This window comes from Eretmochelys imbricata, chromosome 6, assembly GCF_965152235.1.
Source record: "Eretmochelys imbricata isolate rEreImb1 chromosome 6, rEreImb1.hap1, whole genome shotgun sequence".
NCBI lineage: Eukaryota > Metazoa > Chordata > Testudines > Cheloniidae > Eretmochelys > Eretmochelys imbricata.
The window spans coordinates 57,530,599-57,548,260 of NC_135577.1; the positions used below are offsets into that span (position 1 = coordinate 57,530,599).

General features: G+C 47.5%; 1 protein-coding gene across 1 annotated transcript in view; it reads right to left on the reverse strand.

Annotated features, from left to right (window-relative positions):
* ALX4 (ALX homeobox 4) overlaps positions 1 to 10,752 on the reverse strand; it is a 61,918-nt gene extending 51,166 nt beyond the window's left edge. The window contains exon 1 of the mRNA XM_077820194.1: positions 10,365 to 10,752. Within this exon, the coding sequence (XP_077676320.1) occupies positions 10,365 to 10,752 (388 nt within the window). The remainder of the gene's footprint in view (positions 1 to 10,364) is intronic.
* Positions 10,753 to 17,662: the final 6,910 nt, after the last annotated feature.

Genomic DNA, 17,662 nt, shown 5'->3' on the forward strand with positions numbered 1-17,662 from the left:
AAAACCGGCCCCATTCAGCCCCGGCCTAGAGAAAGTCTGACTCTCTCCTGAGATCCACTTCGGCTCTGATCCCTATCAGTCACATCTGGAACCTGGGTTCCCCTCTGATCCCTACCCGTCACATCTGGCTTCAGTGCAGTACTGCGGGGCAGGAAGGGGCTTTAGATGAGGGGAGATGGAGAGGGGAACGAGATGGGGGCAGGATATGTGTGTGTAATCCCCTCTTCAGACAGTGCCAGACGCTGCCCTGGTGACACAGCCCCAGTGGGTCCCTCCCGTTGTGTGTTCCCCCTCTACGACTTTCAATCTAGTATTGCTCGTGTGGGGGCAGATTAAAGGAAGAAAAATTGGGTCTGAAATAAACTTCTCTCTGCATCTCCGCTGCCTTTGACCGACGCAACAGGCGGGTCCCTTGGAGGATGGAGCCCCACATTTTTAAAAAAGCGTTGTGTTGTTAATGGATAGTTTGTTTACATGTACAATTGCCCGTTTCCCCAAGGGGAGAGAGAGATGGTTGTTCAACTCCACCTGCTGATGGTCTGAATCACACTGAGGCCGGGGGATATTAACTACGGAGGGGACTGCACTGCTTTCTCCCCACTGGCCCCTCTGAAAACTCTTTCTCAGCTCTGATCCCTGTCCACCATATGCAACGAGTCACCTCACAGCCACCCCCCCTCCCCTTCCCAGGTAGCACAGAGTCTAATTCGACTCCTATTTCCATGGCTGTCTAAATGCTTCAGTAAGTATCACCGAGAGAAGTGAAAGAGGAGGCGGGGAAGTTGTTTATGTTCAGGGGCAGGGAAGTATAAATGATACATTCCCCAGCGAAGGGTGACCAGAGGTCCCCCAGGGGAGAGGCAAGAACACCCAGTACTTAGTCATGCACCGTTATCTCTGACCCCGCAGGCCCAGCTTGTTGCCTCGGTTCCTCGCCTCCAGCTCGCTCCGAGCAACCTGCGTCTCCCTTGTACCTTGCTGAATCCGAAGGATCTTTTACTTTCACTGAATTGGGACCCGCCCTGGAGCCGCGCTAAGGCACCAGAAGCGCCCGCGCACAAACTCACATTCACACTCACACACACCGGGGGGGGAGGGCATTTAAAACACATTGCGAATGGAGACTTCGGGGAATTCCGCGTCGGGGACGGCTCCTGCACCTGGATGGCGATAGCAAGCAACAAATAAACAAAAATATCTCCCAGTGGCCACACTGCAAAGGTGCTGCCAGCAGCCTCCCAGCCCCTCTGAACGCAAAGGAGGAGAAGGGGCATTGCAGAGGGAAGGGGAAACTTCTCAGGATGCCCCTTCCCCGACTTCCTGGCACCGGGGGATCTGCCGGGCAGAGAGAACCCGAAAAGAAAGGCAGCCTTATTGGCGGGAAATCATTAGACATAGTGTAAATGGCGAGATGCACCAAAAGGAGCCTTCTCTCCTTAGCTAGCACAGTGGCGGCGCCTCTAGCCACACGCAATGCGCAGGGCTCTCCTTGGGTATATTTCTCTATAGGGGTCCTTATATTTCCACCCCTTCATTAAAATGTCCACATCGAAACTGTGGCGACCCCTTACCCTTTACGTGTGAACCACAAGCCCCTAACCGGTCTTCTTCCCCCGCCCAACACACACATTTTGACGCAGGCAGATGTGGAAGCGCTGATAGTTCCCTCAATAAAACCGCTTCACACGTAGAGAGCAAATGGCAGGAGAATCCCACTACGACGTGTCACCTCCATGGGCCTGTAGCCCTGCTTGGAGCGCGCAGAGAGGAGGAGATTGGCTGCCCAGATCACAGCCGATTAGTGCTTCTCAACGAATACCTTCAAGACAGGGATTTTTGCAAATTATGCGCCTGATCCAAAGTCCATTAAACTCAATGGGAGCCTTTCCATTGACTTCAGTGGGCTTTGGAGCAGGCCCCAAATATCTTATAAGCCTTCAACGTCAGCGAAAGGCTCATTCTGGAGCCAGGTTATTTCTCCTATTTCTACATTTTAAAATGCTTGACAATTCTTAGACGCTATTTTGCAAACGTAAAAATAAAAATGAAGAAAGTGCATTAGAAATATATCAGAAAAAACCGTGTGGAGCGATCCCTTCATTCCTATGGCAAAGTCTTTCTGCTCTGATGGATAAAGCGTTAGAGATTGCGCTTGATATTTGCACGGAAATAAAATAGATCGTCATTAGTTGCATAACCTTATGCCTAAAGATTTTCCTATGCCAGGAAAAACAGTGTGCATTCACCTAACCCGCTGAGCAAACATCCCAATGCATATTTCTCTTTCATTCCCCGAAAGGGTTTCCCCCATATCCCCCCCCCCAAAAAAAAACCCCCGTATTTCAAGACAGCAATATGTATTTCCAAGAACGGTGATTTACATCACCTCTACGTAAAAGAAACGGCCATTCAGATGACTTTAATACATAAACCACTTGATGTCCCGCCCCCCGCACCTCGAACCCAAGATAGAAGCTGTGCTTTCCCCCGGGTTCCAGTGTAGGGAGTAATCCATAACTGGTAGTCTGACTGCAGTAAAAAAAGGGAAGCACTGCAGCTGCATTCAGGGGACAGAGACGCCTTCAGCGTGCGTACAGCACGGCAATTCCCTTAGTAGTGTATAAAGGCCTATTGTGCAAACATCAGACCGGAGGTCTTTGACTCTAGGCTCCGAAATCTGGTTGCCACGACCTGCCTTGGTGCGTGCCCTGTCTGAGTCACTCTCCTTTGATTTCAGCGAAAACAAATACAATTTGGAAATTCAACGTTGAAGTGATTCGCCCATTTCCTTTGCTTTTGCAAAAATCGCAGCTCGGACTAGTGGAGGCGTTGTGCCCGCAATGCCAAATGGGAAAACCCGTGAATATCACTAAGCAAACTAAAACCTTGCGTTCGCCTCAGTGACCCCACAGTCGAAATCCGCCCTAAATGAACCGGAAGCATTTCTGTTGTCGCTTCGTTATTAACCTTGACTATAACTCTCCTTAAACTATATTCACAGCTACTATCCAGTAGATGGCCTGGATAGGAGCGTAGGGCAGCCACACGCTTTTTAAAGCTTCAAAACAACGTGTTTATTAAAAAATATATACCTCTAAAACCCCTCTCCATCAGGGGATCTTTGCTCTTTGTTTCGTAGCTCTAGGTTTGGACATTACATTCCAGCCAAGGACCTAACAGTGTTTGAAGTGGGATACCAGCACAGAGTCCCGCAGTCGCTTTATTCCCATTCTTTAGATGCTGATCATCAGAAAAATGCAGAGGGCCGAGTTAAGGGGCTTGGTGTGTTTTTGATGCAGGTGGAGGAGGGTGGCGCGGGACAGCATTTTTAGAAGTCATAAGAAGCTGGCCAAACCCAGCGGAAATCACCAGGGCTAAGCCGGTTGAAATTAACAAAGGAAAAGAGAAAGAGGAGGAGTTATGGGCCGATCCTGTGGGCAGGATTCGCTCCAGTGGCCCTCCCTTACTAGCGCAAGTCCTGCCATCCGGAGGGGATAGAATCGGGATTTTATCTCGTCCTAGTTTTTCTAGTGAAGACAAGGCCTGGGGGAAGGAAGGCTACTGAGCTCTGGGCAGGGCTGGCTCTACAGTTTTTGGCCCCAAGCAGAGGGAAAAAACTGCCGCCGCAGATGGCAAAAGGGAGAAGTTGCCTCCGATTTGGCTGAAGCGAGAAGCTGCAGCCGATTTGTGGCTGCCGCGGAAACACTGCTGCCCCGTTCACACTGCCGACCGCCCCAAGCACCTGCTTGGAACACTGGTGCCTGAGCCGGCCCTGGCTCCGGATCGGCCCCCTTTGGGTGACCAGATAGCAAGTGTGAAACATCGGGATAGGGGGTGGGGGGTAATAGGAGCCCATATAAAAAAAGCCCAAAATATCGGGAATGTCTCTATAAAATCGAGAAATCTGGCCACCCCAGGCCCCCTCCTATGTGCATTCTTTGCCTCATCCAACACTCCATAGCTTCACTGGGGATTTGGGGGCTCTGGGGGAAGATGGGACCTTATTGTTCAGATTCGGGATACACTACGCTACACGGAGGCCCAAAAGGATCGGCTGAGAGGCATTAGCAGGGGCAAAGTGGAGAGGTTAGAAAGGGCAGTACCGCGAGATAAAGGGGCCAAGGAAAAGGCTCAGCTGGGAATTGGGAATAAAGCCAGTGCAACAAACCCGCGCAGGCACTGCCAGAAAGACTTTCTCGGCACTCCTAAACTGATCTCCCTCCAGCTTACCAGCAAGACACAGTCCGGATCACTCAGCAGGGCAGTAAACGGAGAGACAAATAACAAGCAAATAAAACTGCATTTTTCCTGGTTTGCAGAGGCCATTAGCGCCAAACCTTCAACTCTCCACACTTGTTGGTCACGCTCAGCCCAGCGAAGAAAAGCTGCGTGGGGCCAGCAGGAAGCGGGCGACGTAGTGCGCTGGAATGCCTTATTACAGCGATTTGACAACCCAAATGAAGGCTTCTAGCAGCCCCATCTCTAAATTGAAGCCCTCAGCCCGGCCTGGGATCGGATACGGCCCACATCACCGGCGGCTGGGACGATGTGTATCTTGGGGCTGCCGAGAGCCATTGAACCAAACTGGGAACCCTGGGTAGAACCCTGGAACCCACTTCAAGCCAGGGGGTGCGGCAGCACCCCACGCAGCCCGAGCTCCAGCAGACACCGTTCTGAGCAGCTCCCTAGGAGCAAGGTGCGCTCTGGCCCAGCTGCGGGAACAGGGATCCTTCCATGGCAAAGGCGCCCAGATTCTGGAACCCGCTAGAATCAGCCCTTTCCCCCCCTTTGGCATAAGTCTCTTTCCACAAGTGTGTTTCATCCTCACCTGAACTGTGACCCCTCAATGGCACCAGGGTCCGAATCTCCCCTCAGACCAGGGTAAATGAGGAGTAACTCCGGTGAGGCCAGTGGGCAACGCCAGGCCAAAACGGACGCCCTGGAGGATAGAATCAGGCGCAGGCAGCATAGATAGTGTCACGGTTTGGGATTAGCCTAGCTACGAAGGAGCTGACACAGAGATAGAAACAGCTGCCCCAAAGGACATAAGAACATAAGAATGGCCATACTGGGTCAGACCAAAGGTCCATCTAGCCCAGTATCCTGTCTTCCCACAGTGGCCAATGCCAGGTGCCCCAGAGGGAGTGAACCTAACAGGTAATGATCAAGTGAGCTCTCTCCTGCCATCCATCTCCACCCTCTGACAAACAGAGGCTAGGAACACCATTCCTTATCCATCCTGGCTAATAGCCAGTAATGGATTTAACCTGCATTAATTTATCCAGTTCTCTTTTAAACCCTGTTATAGTCAGAGCCTTCATAACCTCCTCAGGCAAGGAGTTCCACAGGTTGACTGTGCACTGAGTGAAGAAGAACTTCCTTTTATTTGTTTTAAATCTGCTACTCATTAATTTCATTTGGTGGCCCCTAGTTCTTATATTATAGGAACAAGTAAATAACTTTTCCTTATTCACTTTATCCACACCACTCATGATTTTATATACCTCCGTCACATCCCTCCTTAGTCTCCCCTTTTCCAAGCTGAAAAGTCCTAGCCTCTTTAATCTCTCCTCATATTGGACCTGTTCCAAACCCCGAATCATTTTAGTTGCCCTTTTCTGAACCTTTTCTAATGCCAGTATATCTTTTCTGAGATGAGGGGACCACATCTGTAGGCAGTATTCAAGATGGGGACATACCATGGATTTATATTAGGGGCAATAAGATATTCTCCGTCCTATTCTCTATCCCTCTTTTAATGAGACGGAGAATATTTTATTGCCCTTATATAAACCCATGGTAAACCCACCTCTTGAATACTGAGTACAGATGTGGTCCCCTCATATCAGGCAGTCGCCTGCTCTGCTCATTGGTACATTTCTCCCCGCCGCAGATTTATGCCCCTATTAACAGGGCAATGGATTCTGGAGCTAAACTCAGCCTAGAGTGACTGGACTCCGAAAGCCCGAGATTAGTAAAAAGACAACGCTGACTGGGGTTTGGCAAAACTGCAAGCCTCGGTTAACCAGAAATACAAGAGAGCGATTATTCATTATTGCAATTATGCTAATTTCCAATGTATACAAATCATTCCGGGGTACAGCGGCATGCGTGCGAGTGCCGACTCAATACAGCGGTGGGGGAATGATTCCGAACAACACAGCGCGGGCTCTCTGGGAAGCTCGCCCTGGCCCGGTCTCCTGAGCAGGAGGCCCAGCAGATTCTCGCTTCTCTCCCACCCCCTCCTCTTCGCTGCTTGTGCAGCAGGAATGCTATCTCTGGCATGGTGCAACCCGCAAAGGAAGGGTTAACCCTCCCTTTAAATTCCAGATACAGAACCCCATAAACTCACACGGCTCAAAACTTTTCATTTAATTTTAGAAAAGAAGAAATTCTATGGGTCTGGCGTGCCACCCTTCCCTCTATGCAGCAATCCCTCCAAATCTTACAGTGGATATTTACTGTTAACCAGAAACTATTTTAATCATTAGCCATTATTATTCGTAGTGTTAATTCTCCTCACAGACCCAAGTGGCTTTTATTGCATTGCCATGTATTCTGAGCCACACCACACCACACCATATTTTAAACCGGTTAGGGGTTCCATGGTACCACTAGTCAATTGGGAATGTTGCTTAATAGCAAATAAATAAACGAACGCCTAAATATGCAATCGATAGGCATGCAGAATCCTGGTGGCAGTAATGTGGGTGATACATTCATTTGGTTCTATACAGCCTTGTAATGGGTCATCGGATGCTAAGATGTTGCCCTGGATTTTTCAACCTAAAAAAAAGAAATCCAGTTAGCAGAGAGTTTTCAGAGAAATCAGGCACCTCTGAGGAATGGCCTCAAATACTATTTATTCACTGCTAATTACTCAGTAATGATTTATGCAGCGCCGTCCACGTCCATTGCCCCAGAAATCATGCAGATAGACCCAAAGAGTTTACAATCTATGTTAAAGGCCCAGAGACTTATTTAGTGGAGTCCAATATAATGAAAGTCGTTATTTAAAACATACCGATGGCATATGTTTGGGGAGTATAACGAGAGACACTTCCCACCCTCCCCCAGCGCCTTCTGATTTATCGTCCTGAAATTCGCAGGGAGGTGTACTGGGAAATGAGTGGCTGAAAGGTTGAGGGTAATGACATGTACCGTTCCAGGTGAGCATGTGGCTGTTACAACTCTGTATCAGGTAACTCGGAGTGCTCGGCATCGTACGCATTACGCTTCATCCGCGCTGTAACTCACGGTGTCGGTCTCTGACATGGCGCCTTCCCTCTTGGGGTTCCCCTCGTGGTGCGCGGAGTTACAGAACCCCGCAATGGAATTTAAAGCGCTGGGGTGTGGGGAATTTGGAAACAGCCTTTGAAATCACACCGAATGGGGGAAGCTGTAGCTGTATTTCTTTTTCAGACTCGTGCAACCCCCCCTTATGCACTAAATCTTTCTTCCCGCCCATGAAGTGTCCCAGGGCCAGACGCTGATCTCGGTTACACCGCTGCATGTCTGGAGTAGCTCCACTGAGCAGTGTAAAGAAGAATAGACATAGTCCCCATTGTCTCTATTCCACATGGACACAAAGGATTTGCCCTGCACTGTTTCCTTCAGAAAGTTCAGCCACGATGAGTTTCCAGACCTGGCCTTATGCGATGGGGGGGAAGAACTCGTGCTACAAGCCATGGCGTACAAAATCCAGGCAACTCCACTGCCCATTTCCCTGCAGCATTTCTGGGGGAATTCTCCCCTCTCACGGCGCTGTGTCATCAAAAGCCCCTGAAGAAAAATGTTTGGGTGTGAAGTCTGGGGCGCTGGTAGCTTAATTTCAGTTATCGGGGAAATGAATCTAAATCGCTTTGGTTTCTTCTGCGCGGGGTCGTTTCTGGGAAGGAAGGTCCCAGATTCCTCCCATCCAGAATGGGAAAGTTAGGGACTGGAGCTCGCAAGGCCAGACCCTTGGCAGGCGAGGAGAGGGGCTTCTTCGGAGCATTCTAAAGGGCTGCTGTCTTTTTTTTTTTTTACAGCGATTACATGTTGTGCTGTCTGGCTTTTTCATTATAGATGGGGTTAGCAGCCTGTGGATCAGAGCTCCCTTGCCTAGCTGCCTTTCTCCCTACACTGCGCGCGGTGCCTGCGCCATTTGGGGGTGCACAGCGTACAGATTTGCCCTGCAGTTCACCAAAGGTGGGGAACTCCTTTGCAAAAGGCAAGGAGCTTTCAAGTTACTGGGACAAGGGAGACCTTTCCCCATGGGACGTTAGGAGTCTCTGGTTCGATCTATGTCTCTGGAGTCAGCTGTCATTCGGGGAAATAAATGAAGCTAACAGGGCGGGGTACAATACGGCTGAAGATTGGCCGTACACATATTTCAAAGCATCTTTCTCCGCTGCACCCCTTTGAGAGGGGCTGCCCAAGCCGGCTCCTTGCAGCACGAGTGATGGATGGCTTGTTAATGTAACCCCAGGCCCCGTCCCTTCCAGCTTTTCCTATAGTCAGCAAACACTCCAAGCCTTCAGGAGATGTTTAGGAGGGGTAGTGGGGGGGAGGAGGGGGAAGGTAGGTGCCTTTGACTTGTTTCAAGTCTGGAAAGGGGGAAGGGAGGTGCATGGAGAGAAAGTAAATAATAAAATAAAAGCAATTGGAGAAGCTCAGACATAATCCAAACCGGGGTTCAAAGAAAATGGAACCAAAGAAGGACGGATGAGAAGTAACCCCAGCACACCGCTGTTGCACTGTGGAAAAGCAGGAGCTGCAGAAGACTTAGCTTTCCCTTGCACTTCTGATCTCCCTTTTGTAATACTTCTCCATTGCTCACTTTGACTGGCATCGCTCGTGTTTTGCTTTCTCTTTATTCCTCTAGTTTGTTCCCGGTCTAGGGCTGCTTTGGGTAACTTTTGATTGATGGAACAGTGGAAAAAATGAACTTTCACTGAGACTTGGTTTTGAAATAGCAGTGAATTCAGACTGTAGTGAATGCAGACTGGTGGAGTTAATTAACCAGCATTTGTGTAGAAACAGGGAAGACAGATAGCGAGAAAGATAGATTTTTATTTTCACTTTCCCTTAACCAGAAGAAGAGGATTGTTTTTAACCTCCACGTAGAACGGAAACGCCTAAACAAATGTTTGTCATTTTAAGTACATCCCCTGAAAGATAATGAGAATAAATCCGGTTTATTTCTATTCAGGTTAGCGCCAATGCGGGGAGATATCTTAATTGCCACTAATGAAATGAAGAGGATGCAAGTGTGTTACCTTTGATGATTCAAACGCAGGGCAGAAATCAACAGGGGTGGAGGCGAATAGTAAAGATAACCCAGTGATGGGGAGAGCAGATTTCTCTCAGCATTCACATTTAAACAGAAGGCCACTTTAGGGAATATTTTGAGTAGGGATTAACTAAAACTTGTCTTTTTTAAGAACACAGTTACGGATTTTCTTTCATTTGTAATGGCAGAATAGCAATCTCTAGGTGTGCATCAGATCTAGAGAAATTATAACACTACATTGCAGCAGGCCGAAAGGAAATAAGCTGCTGTCATAGAAAATACAGTTGTTTGGAACACGGCTGTGTTTGGAAACACAAAGAGGCATTGATTTTATAATAAAATAAATAATAATAATAATAATATAATAAGAGCAACAACAATCAAATTACAATCGAGGGATGCGAGTCTGTACATGACTTAAGTCATTCTATGCGAAATAAAAAACCAGAATAAAACCCATTGTTTCTCCCAAGGGCATGTGGTTGCTTTGTTTCAAAACGCGCATATCCCCCCACCCCCCCACATTACCGGGCAATTTCAGAGCAACCTCAGGAAAACGGGTAGGGGGGAGCTTTTATGCATCCCACCCCACTCTTTTCCTGGGAGCATGTGCATTTGTAGGGGAGGGGATGCGGTTGTTTTCTTCCATCCTCTCCAGTTATTTGGTCTCTTCGGCACTGGAAGACGGGATCCCGAATCCGGCAAAAGGGTGCACGGTATCAGGGGAACGGCTCGCGTTGGGTTACTGCTCAAAGGGCATGCTGGAAAGACACCGGTACGACACCGAACCTATTGACCTCTCTCCGACAGAAACATGCCCGATCCCGCAGTCCTTACTCTGGCACGGATCCCTCTTGTCTCCAGCAGGGCTTTCGCCAGACTAGGGACAGAGCACACACTGAGGGAGAAGCGGGTCCCAAGCATGTGGCCCCTGTCCACCAAAGGCGCCCTGCTTTCTCTGTTTTACTTTCTTCCCTTTTCCTGGCACTTCAGTTTATCTGCGCGCCCCTCTTCCCACCTCCCTTTCCCCCGCCCCAGCCACGTTCAGCAGCAAACACACCCCTACCGGAGCCGTGCGCACAGGACTCACCGTAGCAGGAGACCTGCAGGGCTCCGTTGTGGCTGCTGGTCTCCTGCAGCTTGAGGTTGCTCTCCGGGGGAGTTTTGCAGGGGCCTCGCTGCATGTAGAGATGCTGCGGCTGCTGGTATTTGTTAAAGGAGCCTTGTGCCCCAGCAGAGCTGGGAGCCTGCCCGCTGCCATCCAGGGACTGGCATTCCTGCTGGCTATAGCGGCTCCGGCACTTACTGCTGCTGTCACCAAAGCCTTGTCCTTTGCTGGCCAGGAAAGTAGGGCTGAACTTGTCACTTGCTTGAAATGCCCTAAAAGGCGAGGAGCCCTCTGTGCTCTGGGAGGCTGCGTTGTAGTAGGAATCCATGGCAGCCGGATCACAATAAGAAACACAAGTATCAGCATTCATTCCTAAAATTAAAAGGCCCGAGTGTCTTTAATGCGCTTGGAGGGGCACCAGGAGCCTGCCTCTCTCCCTCTCCCTCTCTCGCTCTCTGTCTCACATGCACACTCACAGCTGGGCCAGGGAACTCTAAGAGGATTCAGATGTTCTTGAAAGCTGACCAGATCTCCAAAGCCTCCTCAAGATCTTGCAGCGCGAAAGGGATCTGCCCCCCCTTTCCTCCCTCTCTCTCTCACACTCACTCTCTGTCTCACCCTCCAAGCTATCTACAGTCCAAAGAGACTCTTCTCAACAGTTTTCCCCCCACACACATACAAAACCCGAGACCTCTCCCACAATTAATATGTAGATGATGACAGTGGAGGGGAGGGGGCCAAGGAAGGAGGGGAGCGCGGGGGGGGGGGGGAAGGTCAGATCTTTTGCATAAAAAAACTTTTTTATGATTAAAAAATAGAAAATCAAACACATGACATTAATGCAATTAGGGGATGAATATGGGGATCTGTGCAGGGCGGAAGAGCAGGGAACAATTTAATGGGTATGACACACTCGATTCGTTCTGGCCCTCTTCACTATTGACTTTGCAACGCAGCTGCAGGGACCTTAGACTTTGTAACCCCCTCCCTCCCCATTAGGTCCTTTATTAAAAGCAATATGGATTTCCCCCCATCCCCCGAGCCATATCCCTTTAAGACCCTCACCCTTCCCCCCAATTAACCCTTTGGCAGCAGCCCCGCTCCCTCTGCCATCTCCAGGACTGGCAATGACTTTGTTAGACCCTTTCAGCGTTGCTTTGTGAGGTGTTTTTCTGCCCCTTGTGACGAGCTGAAGACAGCTCTACCCAGGGCAAGTTCGTTCTTGCTTCTGGCGGTCTTATTAATGAATTAATTGATTATTATTATTATTACAAGCCAGGGAAGATTTTCACATTTTTCTATCAGATGTAAACAATTCTTTGTTGCTCGTGATGTTTTTATTAAAATCCCTCTGGCAGCAGAGCGGTGTTTTACTAGACAACCTGCCTCTGAGGCGGCGAGACTGGAACTTGTAGAGGGACTAGGACTGGAAGAAGCCTTTTCGGGACTGAAAGGTCAATTGCAACCCCAAAGGGGTTTAACCGCAAATCGGTATCAGCCCCGATCCCATCAGCTGAACCGGACTCCACTCCTGCTTCCCCAGTTAACTCCTGCTGTCCCTGACACTTATTTATTTATTTTTTTTATCCGGCCTTTCTTCCATCCCTCACATCTGGTTTCTATCGCGCTCTTACCTTGAAGTTTTCAGTAATAAAGATATTACGCCAACTGCACCCACAGCTCTTCAGTCAAAAAGGCCCTTAACCCTTTCCTCGCCGCCCGCAGCCGGACGATCATTTCTGCGCACCGCCGCGAGGGAGATGAGCCCAAATATCGCTAAAGACAGAAGGCCCGGCTCCTGCTCCTAAGGAAGTCAGTGGGCCCAAGGTCCGTGCAAAGCGTGGTGAGGGAGGGGGGAGGGGAGACGAGAATTGACGTTTGTCTATAAATATACACTCGGGGCTTTTGCAGATGTGTTCTCTTCCCTCCTTTCCCTGCTCCACCCCCCACTTCGGACTAGGGGGGACACAGACTCACGTTTTTAGATTTAGTTACATAGTAGGAAAAGCAAATTTGCAAAACCTGAATTTAACAGGGAATAATAACCCTGATTGCAAGGGAATAACCTGGAAGGGAGGGATTTGGGGAGTGAAGCCGTTTAGACACTTGCAAGGGGATTGTTGCAGTAGGCAGGGAGATTTTACAATAATAACCAGCATTGTAAATATCGTTGTCTGACAAAACTATATCGCACATTAGTACTAAGTACATTACGATGCAGCAAGGGAGGGCTGCCCTTTTTCCCAACGACACACCAGGGTTTCTAGTGAGGTCCTCGTTAAATAGCCAAAGATGGATTCATTTATTAGATTTCAAAACATTTTCAAGACTCCCTCGGAGCAGAGCAGCAGAGCTGGGCTTGCTCAAGTTTCTGGTCCAAGAAAGCTTTCAGCGGATTTTCCTTCCCTATTCTCTTTATTACCTGCTTAATTCTTTCCTCATTTTTTGTTCCTCCCCGTTCCCCGTCCTTCTCCCCCCCCCCCGGCTCTCCCTCTCTCTTATGACTTAATAAAAACCAAATCAACTCAATGCATTCACGTCTTTCTAAAAAAACCCGCTTCTGGACGTCCAGTAGGAAATCCTCAGAGAAAACTAAACCATGCGAGCCTGGGATTCTGTTCTGGGTCTCTTTCTGCAGGGTGAGTATCTAGCCTCGAAGATAACCGCATCTTTTCCAGGTCTGGCTCCAGTTTTATAACCAGTAGCTCGAGTTCATTGAACTTCTAGACACAGAAACGAAGGAGAATACATATTTGTGCATGTTGAATAAAGGGGTTTCTAGCCAGTGGTTTCGAGGGCAATTCTATTGGCAAAGGATCAGCACCGCCTCAACCACCGTAATCAAGAAATGCTGGGGGTATTTCAAAACGCTTGGAATAAGAATGTACGGCATGGTACTCGGCGTTTGCATTTCTCTTCGACAAAGCCACCATTAAAAAGGAATGAGATTCCCAAGGTCGTGAACTACAACAAGAAACATACACTGGTAATGGTCAAAACTGCATCTCTCGATGGTTGAAAGCAAGGTTCTGCCCAGTGAATCTATTCACCACTCGCTAACCCAGCCCCTAGTTGCATTCTGTTGTAACGAAAATTCAATTAGCTTCCAGTCGAGGATAATCTGCAGCACTGTAAAAAGGTTTGCTATAAAACTCTCTCTCTAATGACCAATTTGTGTCACTGGAAGTGAGAGGTTAACGCAGGAACCGTTACCGAGTTAAAGGGTGTTTGGAAAATACATTGAAATCTAGCGATTAAAAATAATTGGAGAATTTCTTTTCATATCTATGTTATTTTGTTGTTGTCCAAAGTCCCTTCGCAAATCCGAACGATGATTATTTTTGGTTGTAAACGAAGCTGTGTAAACAAATAAAACCAAACACCAAGTCTATAATTATACACGGTCTCAGCTCCAAATTAATATAAGCACACAGCTGATTTCCCCAGACTATCAGGTTTACTGAATGGGAACAGATTTTCGTTCCTATATTTAAAAGGAAGAAAAAAGTAAAATCTTTTTCGACTTTCCGGCAGTCCCAGAAAGCCAGACTCAAGAATATGTTATCAAATGCATTCAATATTTGCAGGAAAGCTATTGAACAGGCCATTATCTGACTGAAGCGACCCCACTATCTGTTGATCAGTATAAAATCGATGCGAAAACCAAAGCTCACCTTTCTCTGATCAACCCCAGCCTGCTTTTATAATAAATAAATATAAAAAATCCTGGATAGCTTTTCAATTCAAATCATGATCACATCAGTTTATTGTTGTTTTGAAAAGAAGTCCTTGCTGAATAAGGATTAGATATATTGAAACTCCACGTGCCTATGACAGTTTTGAATGCACCAGAGCTATTTGCGAAATCCATCGTGTTTTCCAAACCACCAGAGTCTGGGCTACTTTGGGAAATCAGACCTGTACCCTGAAATTGATAACGCTTATCAGCTCCACGCTGTCACAGCTGCACCGCAGCCTCTCGCTGGGGAAATAAATAGCGCGTGGCATCCTTGCAAAGTTTTAATTTCAAGCAGATAGTCTTTATTGGAATAGAAACAGAGGAGTCGATTTAAATGGTAGCAATGCCGTCTTTTGATAGAGGATTATTCAGGCAGTTCAGGCTCCAAAATAAACGTCTATTTCGGTCTAATGGAAAACCCAGGCTCGTGTAGTATCTAATGAAAAATACAGTGGTCAGCAATTAATCTATATGCATACGTGTATATACAGAGACGTATATTATTCATACACATTTATATGATGTTATCTACAGAGATTCTAGCATATCCTTTCATATATATATATATATGTGTGTATATATATATATATATATATATATATATATGGTTGATTATATGATTTATGACCTACTGGGCATTTGTATTGATCTCTCGGATTAATGATTCTTAACGATATAATCTGTCAGATAGAGAACATATTTCTCTGGGCAAACTGCTCACCAATACAGCTTTGAACAAGTGACTGGATTCAATTTCTATTTTAAAAACCAGAGCGGAGGGGAATCAATGGGAATGGGAAGGACTGGGATTCCCGGTTAAAATATTCATTGTGAGGCTAAATCCACCACTCTTTCCCATCCCAAACCATCATCCTTTTTTTCAGGCTCTGGTTGCTTCCCCTTTTGCACCCTCGCTTTGCTAAAGGACCCCTTTTATTGTGACTGGCTCCAGCCCGGACCTGTGCAGGGGAATAGCTTGGAAGGCGGTGGGGCGGCTCCAGCGCTCTCCTGCAATCCCTTGCCTATCTTTCTCCTGTTAGTCTTTGAGAGGAGGAGATGGTTCCAAGTTGTGAATAAATTCCCCTAATTCCGCGAGTGGGCTCCTTTCAAAGAGTGGGGGAGGGGGAGGTTTTTACACTTGCTTCCCCTCCTTTTTTTGGCCGAGACCTGCTCTTGGAACCTATCCCGAGTTTGTTTTCTCACCGGCTTTGCCCCAGACTACCAAGCCGCCAGCGCCTTTTTGTACCTGGTTTCTAACGCTATCGCTGGTGCTGCGGGTAGTGATGGTGGGTTACGTTTTGTGCTAACCTCCAAAACATTTGGCAGCGGAATTAATGTTGCATCTTTATTTCAGGAGTTCACGGCTTAGTTTGCAGAGCAACAGAGCTCTTGGCCCTTCCTTGTGTTATGCTTTTTACCTTTTATTTTTGTCTCCTACTAAACTAACGCAGTCCATGCAGGGTACTGGTGGGAGAAGCTGGTTTCATTGCTCTCTGATTTCATTGCTCTTCCTCTGTCCTGGTGGTTTTTCTCTGAGGGTTTTTTTGTTTGTTTGTTTTTGTTTTTTTGTTTTAAAGCACATTTCTTGGGTGATGAAAGGCCACTCTGAGGAAATGGGACCTGATCCAACCCCTTCACTGAAGTCAGTAGGAGTCTTCAATTGACTTTGGATCAGGCTCCTGGTTCGTTACTGGCCAAATCCTTTCCTGGTATTATTCAACATCAACCCAAACAGTTGACGCCAAGGCTGAATTTGGCTCATTTTTTCCCTTGCATCAAGTCACCACGCGCCTCTACAGTCCCATGTGGATGGATACAATGATATATCCAGCTCCGTCTCTTGCTATTCCGGCTTCTCAATTGCCCCTCGACGATAGCTAATCTAGAGGGAACCTTCTGAACTGTTTGCTAAATTCCCACAGAGCACGGGCTTCCCCTGAAGCACGGGCTATATAACATAGTTGTTTTTAATCTTTCACTTTTAGGACTCAGAGAAAATCAGAAACATCGGAGCGGTGTCCCCCCCCCGGATACAGCGCCGCGGTATGTTTCAAAGTTTCTCCCCCATCCCACCCTCACTCTCCACTTCCCCACCCTAAGGAGTCAAGGGCTGTCCCTGGGGGTTCAGAGACTTTCTTTCCTCAGCGGGGAAATCTCAACCTTGTCGAAATGCCGCACTCATCGTCACCCCCCCCCCCCTTCTTTTCACCCTGATACCAACGAGTTAAAGAGCGGTAGCTCTTGTACTCGCATCTGCTCCGTAAATTTCGGTTATTCTGCGGCTTCCTTTTAGCGCCACTTCAATCAAACAGAAACTTCGGAGAGCGGCCAGTGTGGATCTGAGAGGCTGGCTTGTTGAAGAATTGCTGGGGTTTTGCATCGAGGTCTCCCTCTTTTCCCACATGCTCTAGCTTCTTAGGAGAACAGACGCTATTTCGTGTTTGCTTTGCACAACGATTTTTTGTATCTGATCAAAGCGCGGTTTCCATCAGTACTTTGATCCCAGGAGAAGAGAATTTCTTCTGTCCACTGTTTCATTTTGGGTCTCCCTGTTTTGCTTTGGCACCCAGTTTGCTCATGCTAGTCAAATATTTCCCGATAAACTCAACACCTGTTCAGTGGCTGGGCAGCCTCTAGAAAGCTTGTGGAGAAGAGGGTCCCTGCTTCAGACGCACTGCTTTAAAGATTGCATTCTACTCCGATGTTACGAGAAACATCAGGAACAAACGACAAAATAATTTCGTGCAAAACAAAATAAAAGTATCAATGGGCTTCGGAAGAGAAACTATCGTGGGACCCTTCGGTCTCATTTGCATGCACCCTTGGCAGGGAGGATTCTAAAACCTGTACAGAAAGAATCCCCTAATTCTGTCTTTTAAATTTCCCGTTCAGCTATTTTCTGTTGCAGGAGGCAAAGACTTTACAGATTTCACGGTATCTGTGTCACTCCCCTCAGATTTTACTGTCCATTGGGACTGGCCATGACAAGCCATGTGGTCCCATCTTCTCTTCTGTCCAGGAGCCCATTGTCACTTTTATGAATTATGTATCAATCTCACTGATTTGAGGCGGGGTGATGAGATCCTTCTTTTTTAATCACAGGTTTGTGCAACTCCCCCCCCCCTTCCAAAATAGCCGTAGAGTTTTCAGATATGTGATATGAAGCTGGGTATATTCATTCCACTCGTGTGCGTGTTACTTGTTTAGACGCAGGTATATATACCAACAAGAATGTATGTAATAGAACAGATTGGATCCTGCTCTTCAATCCAGAATTAATATTTGAATCGATTTGTGAATTATCAGGGAAACAAGTGAATACACTTTCCCCTGCTCTTTTACCTGCAGCCTTAACCATGAATGATGAAAGTATCAAAGGACAGACTGGAGGTAGAAGTTTCACGGAAGGGTTTTTTGCCACTATTTTAGTGACAGATCCAGAAAAAGACAAACCCAGGAGTCCTGATTCCAATTCCATGGGTCAAACTGTGTGATGCACACTGGTTTAGTTTCCTTTAAGAATTTCTTGCAAATCTATATA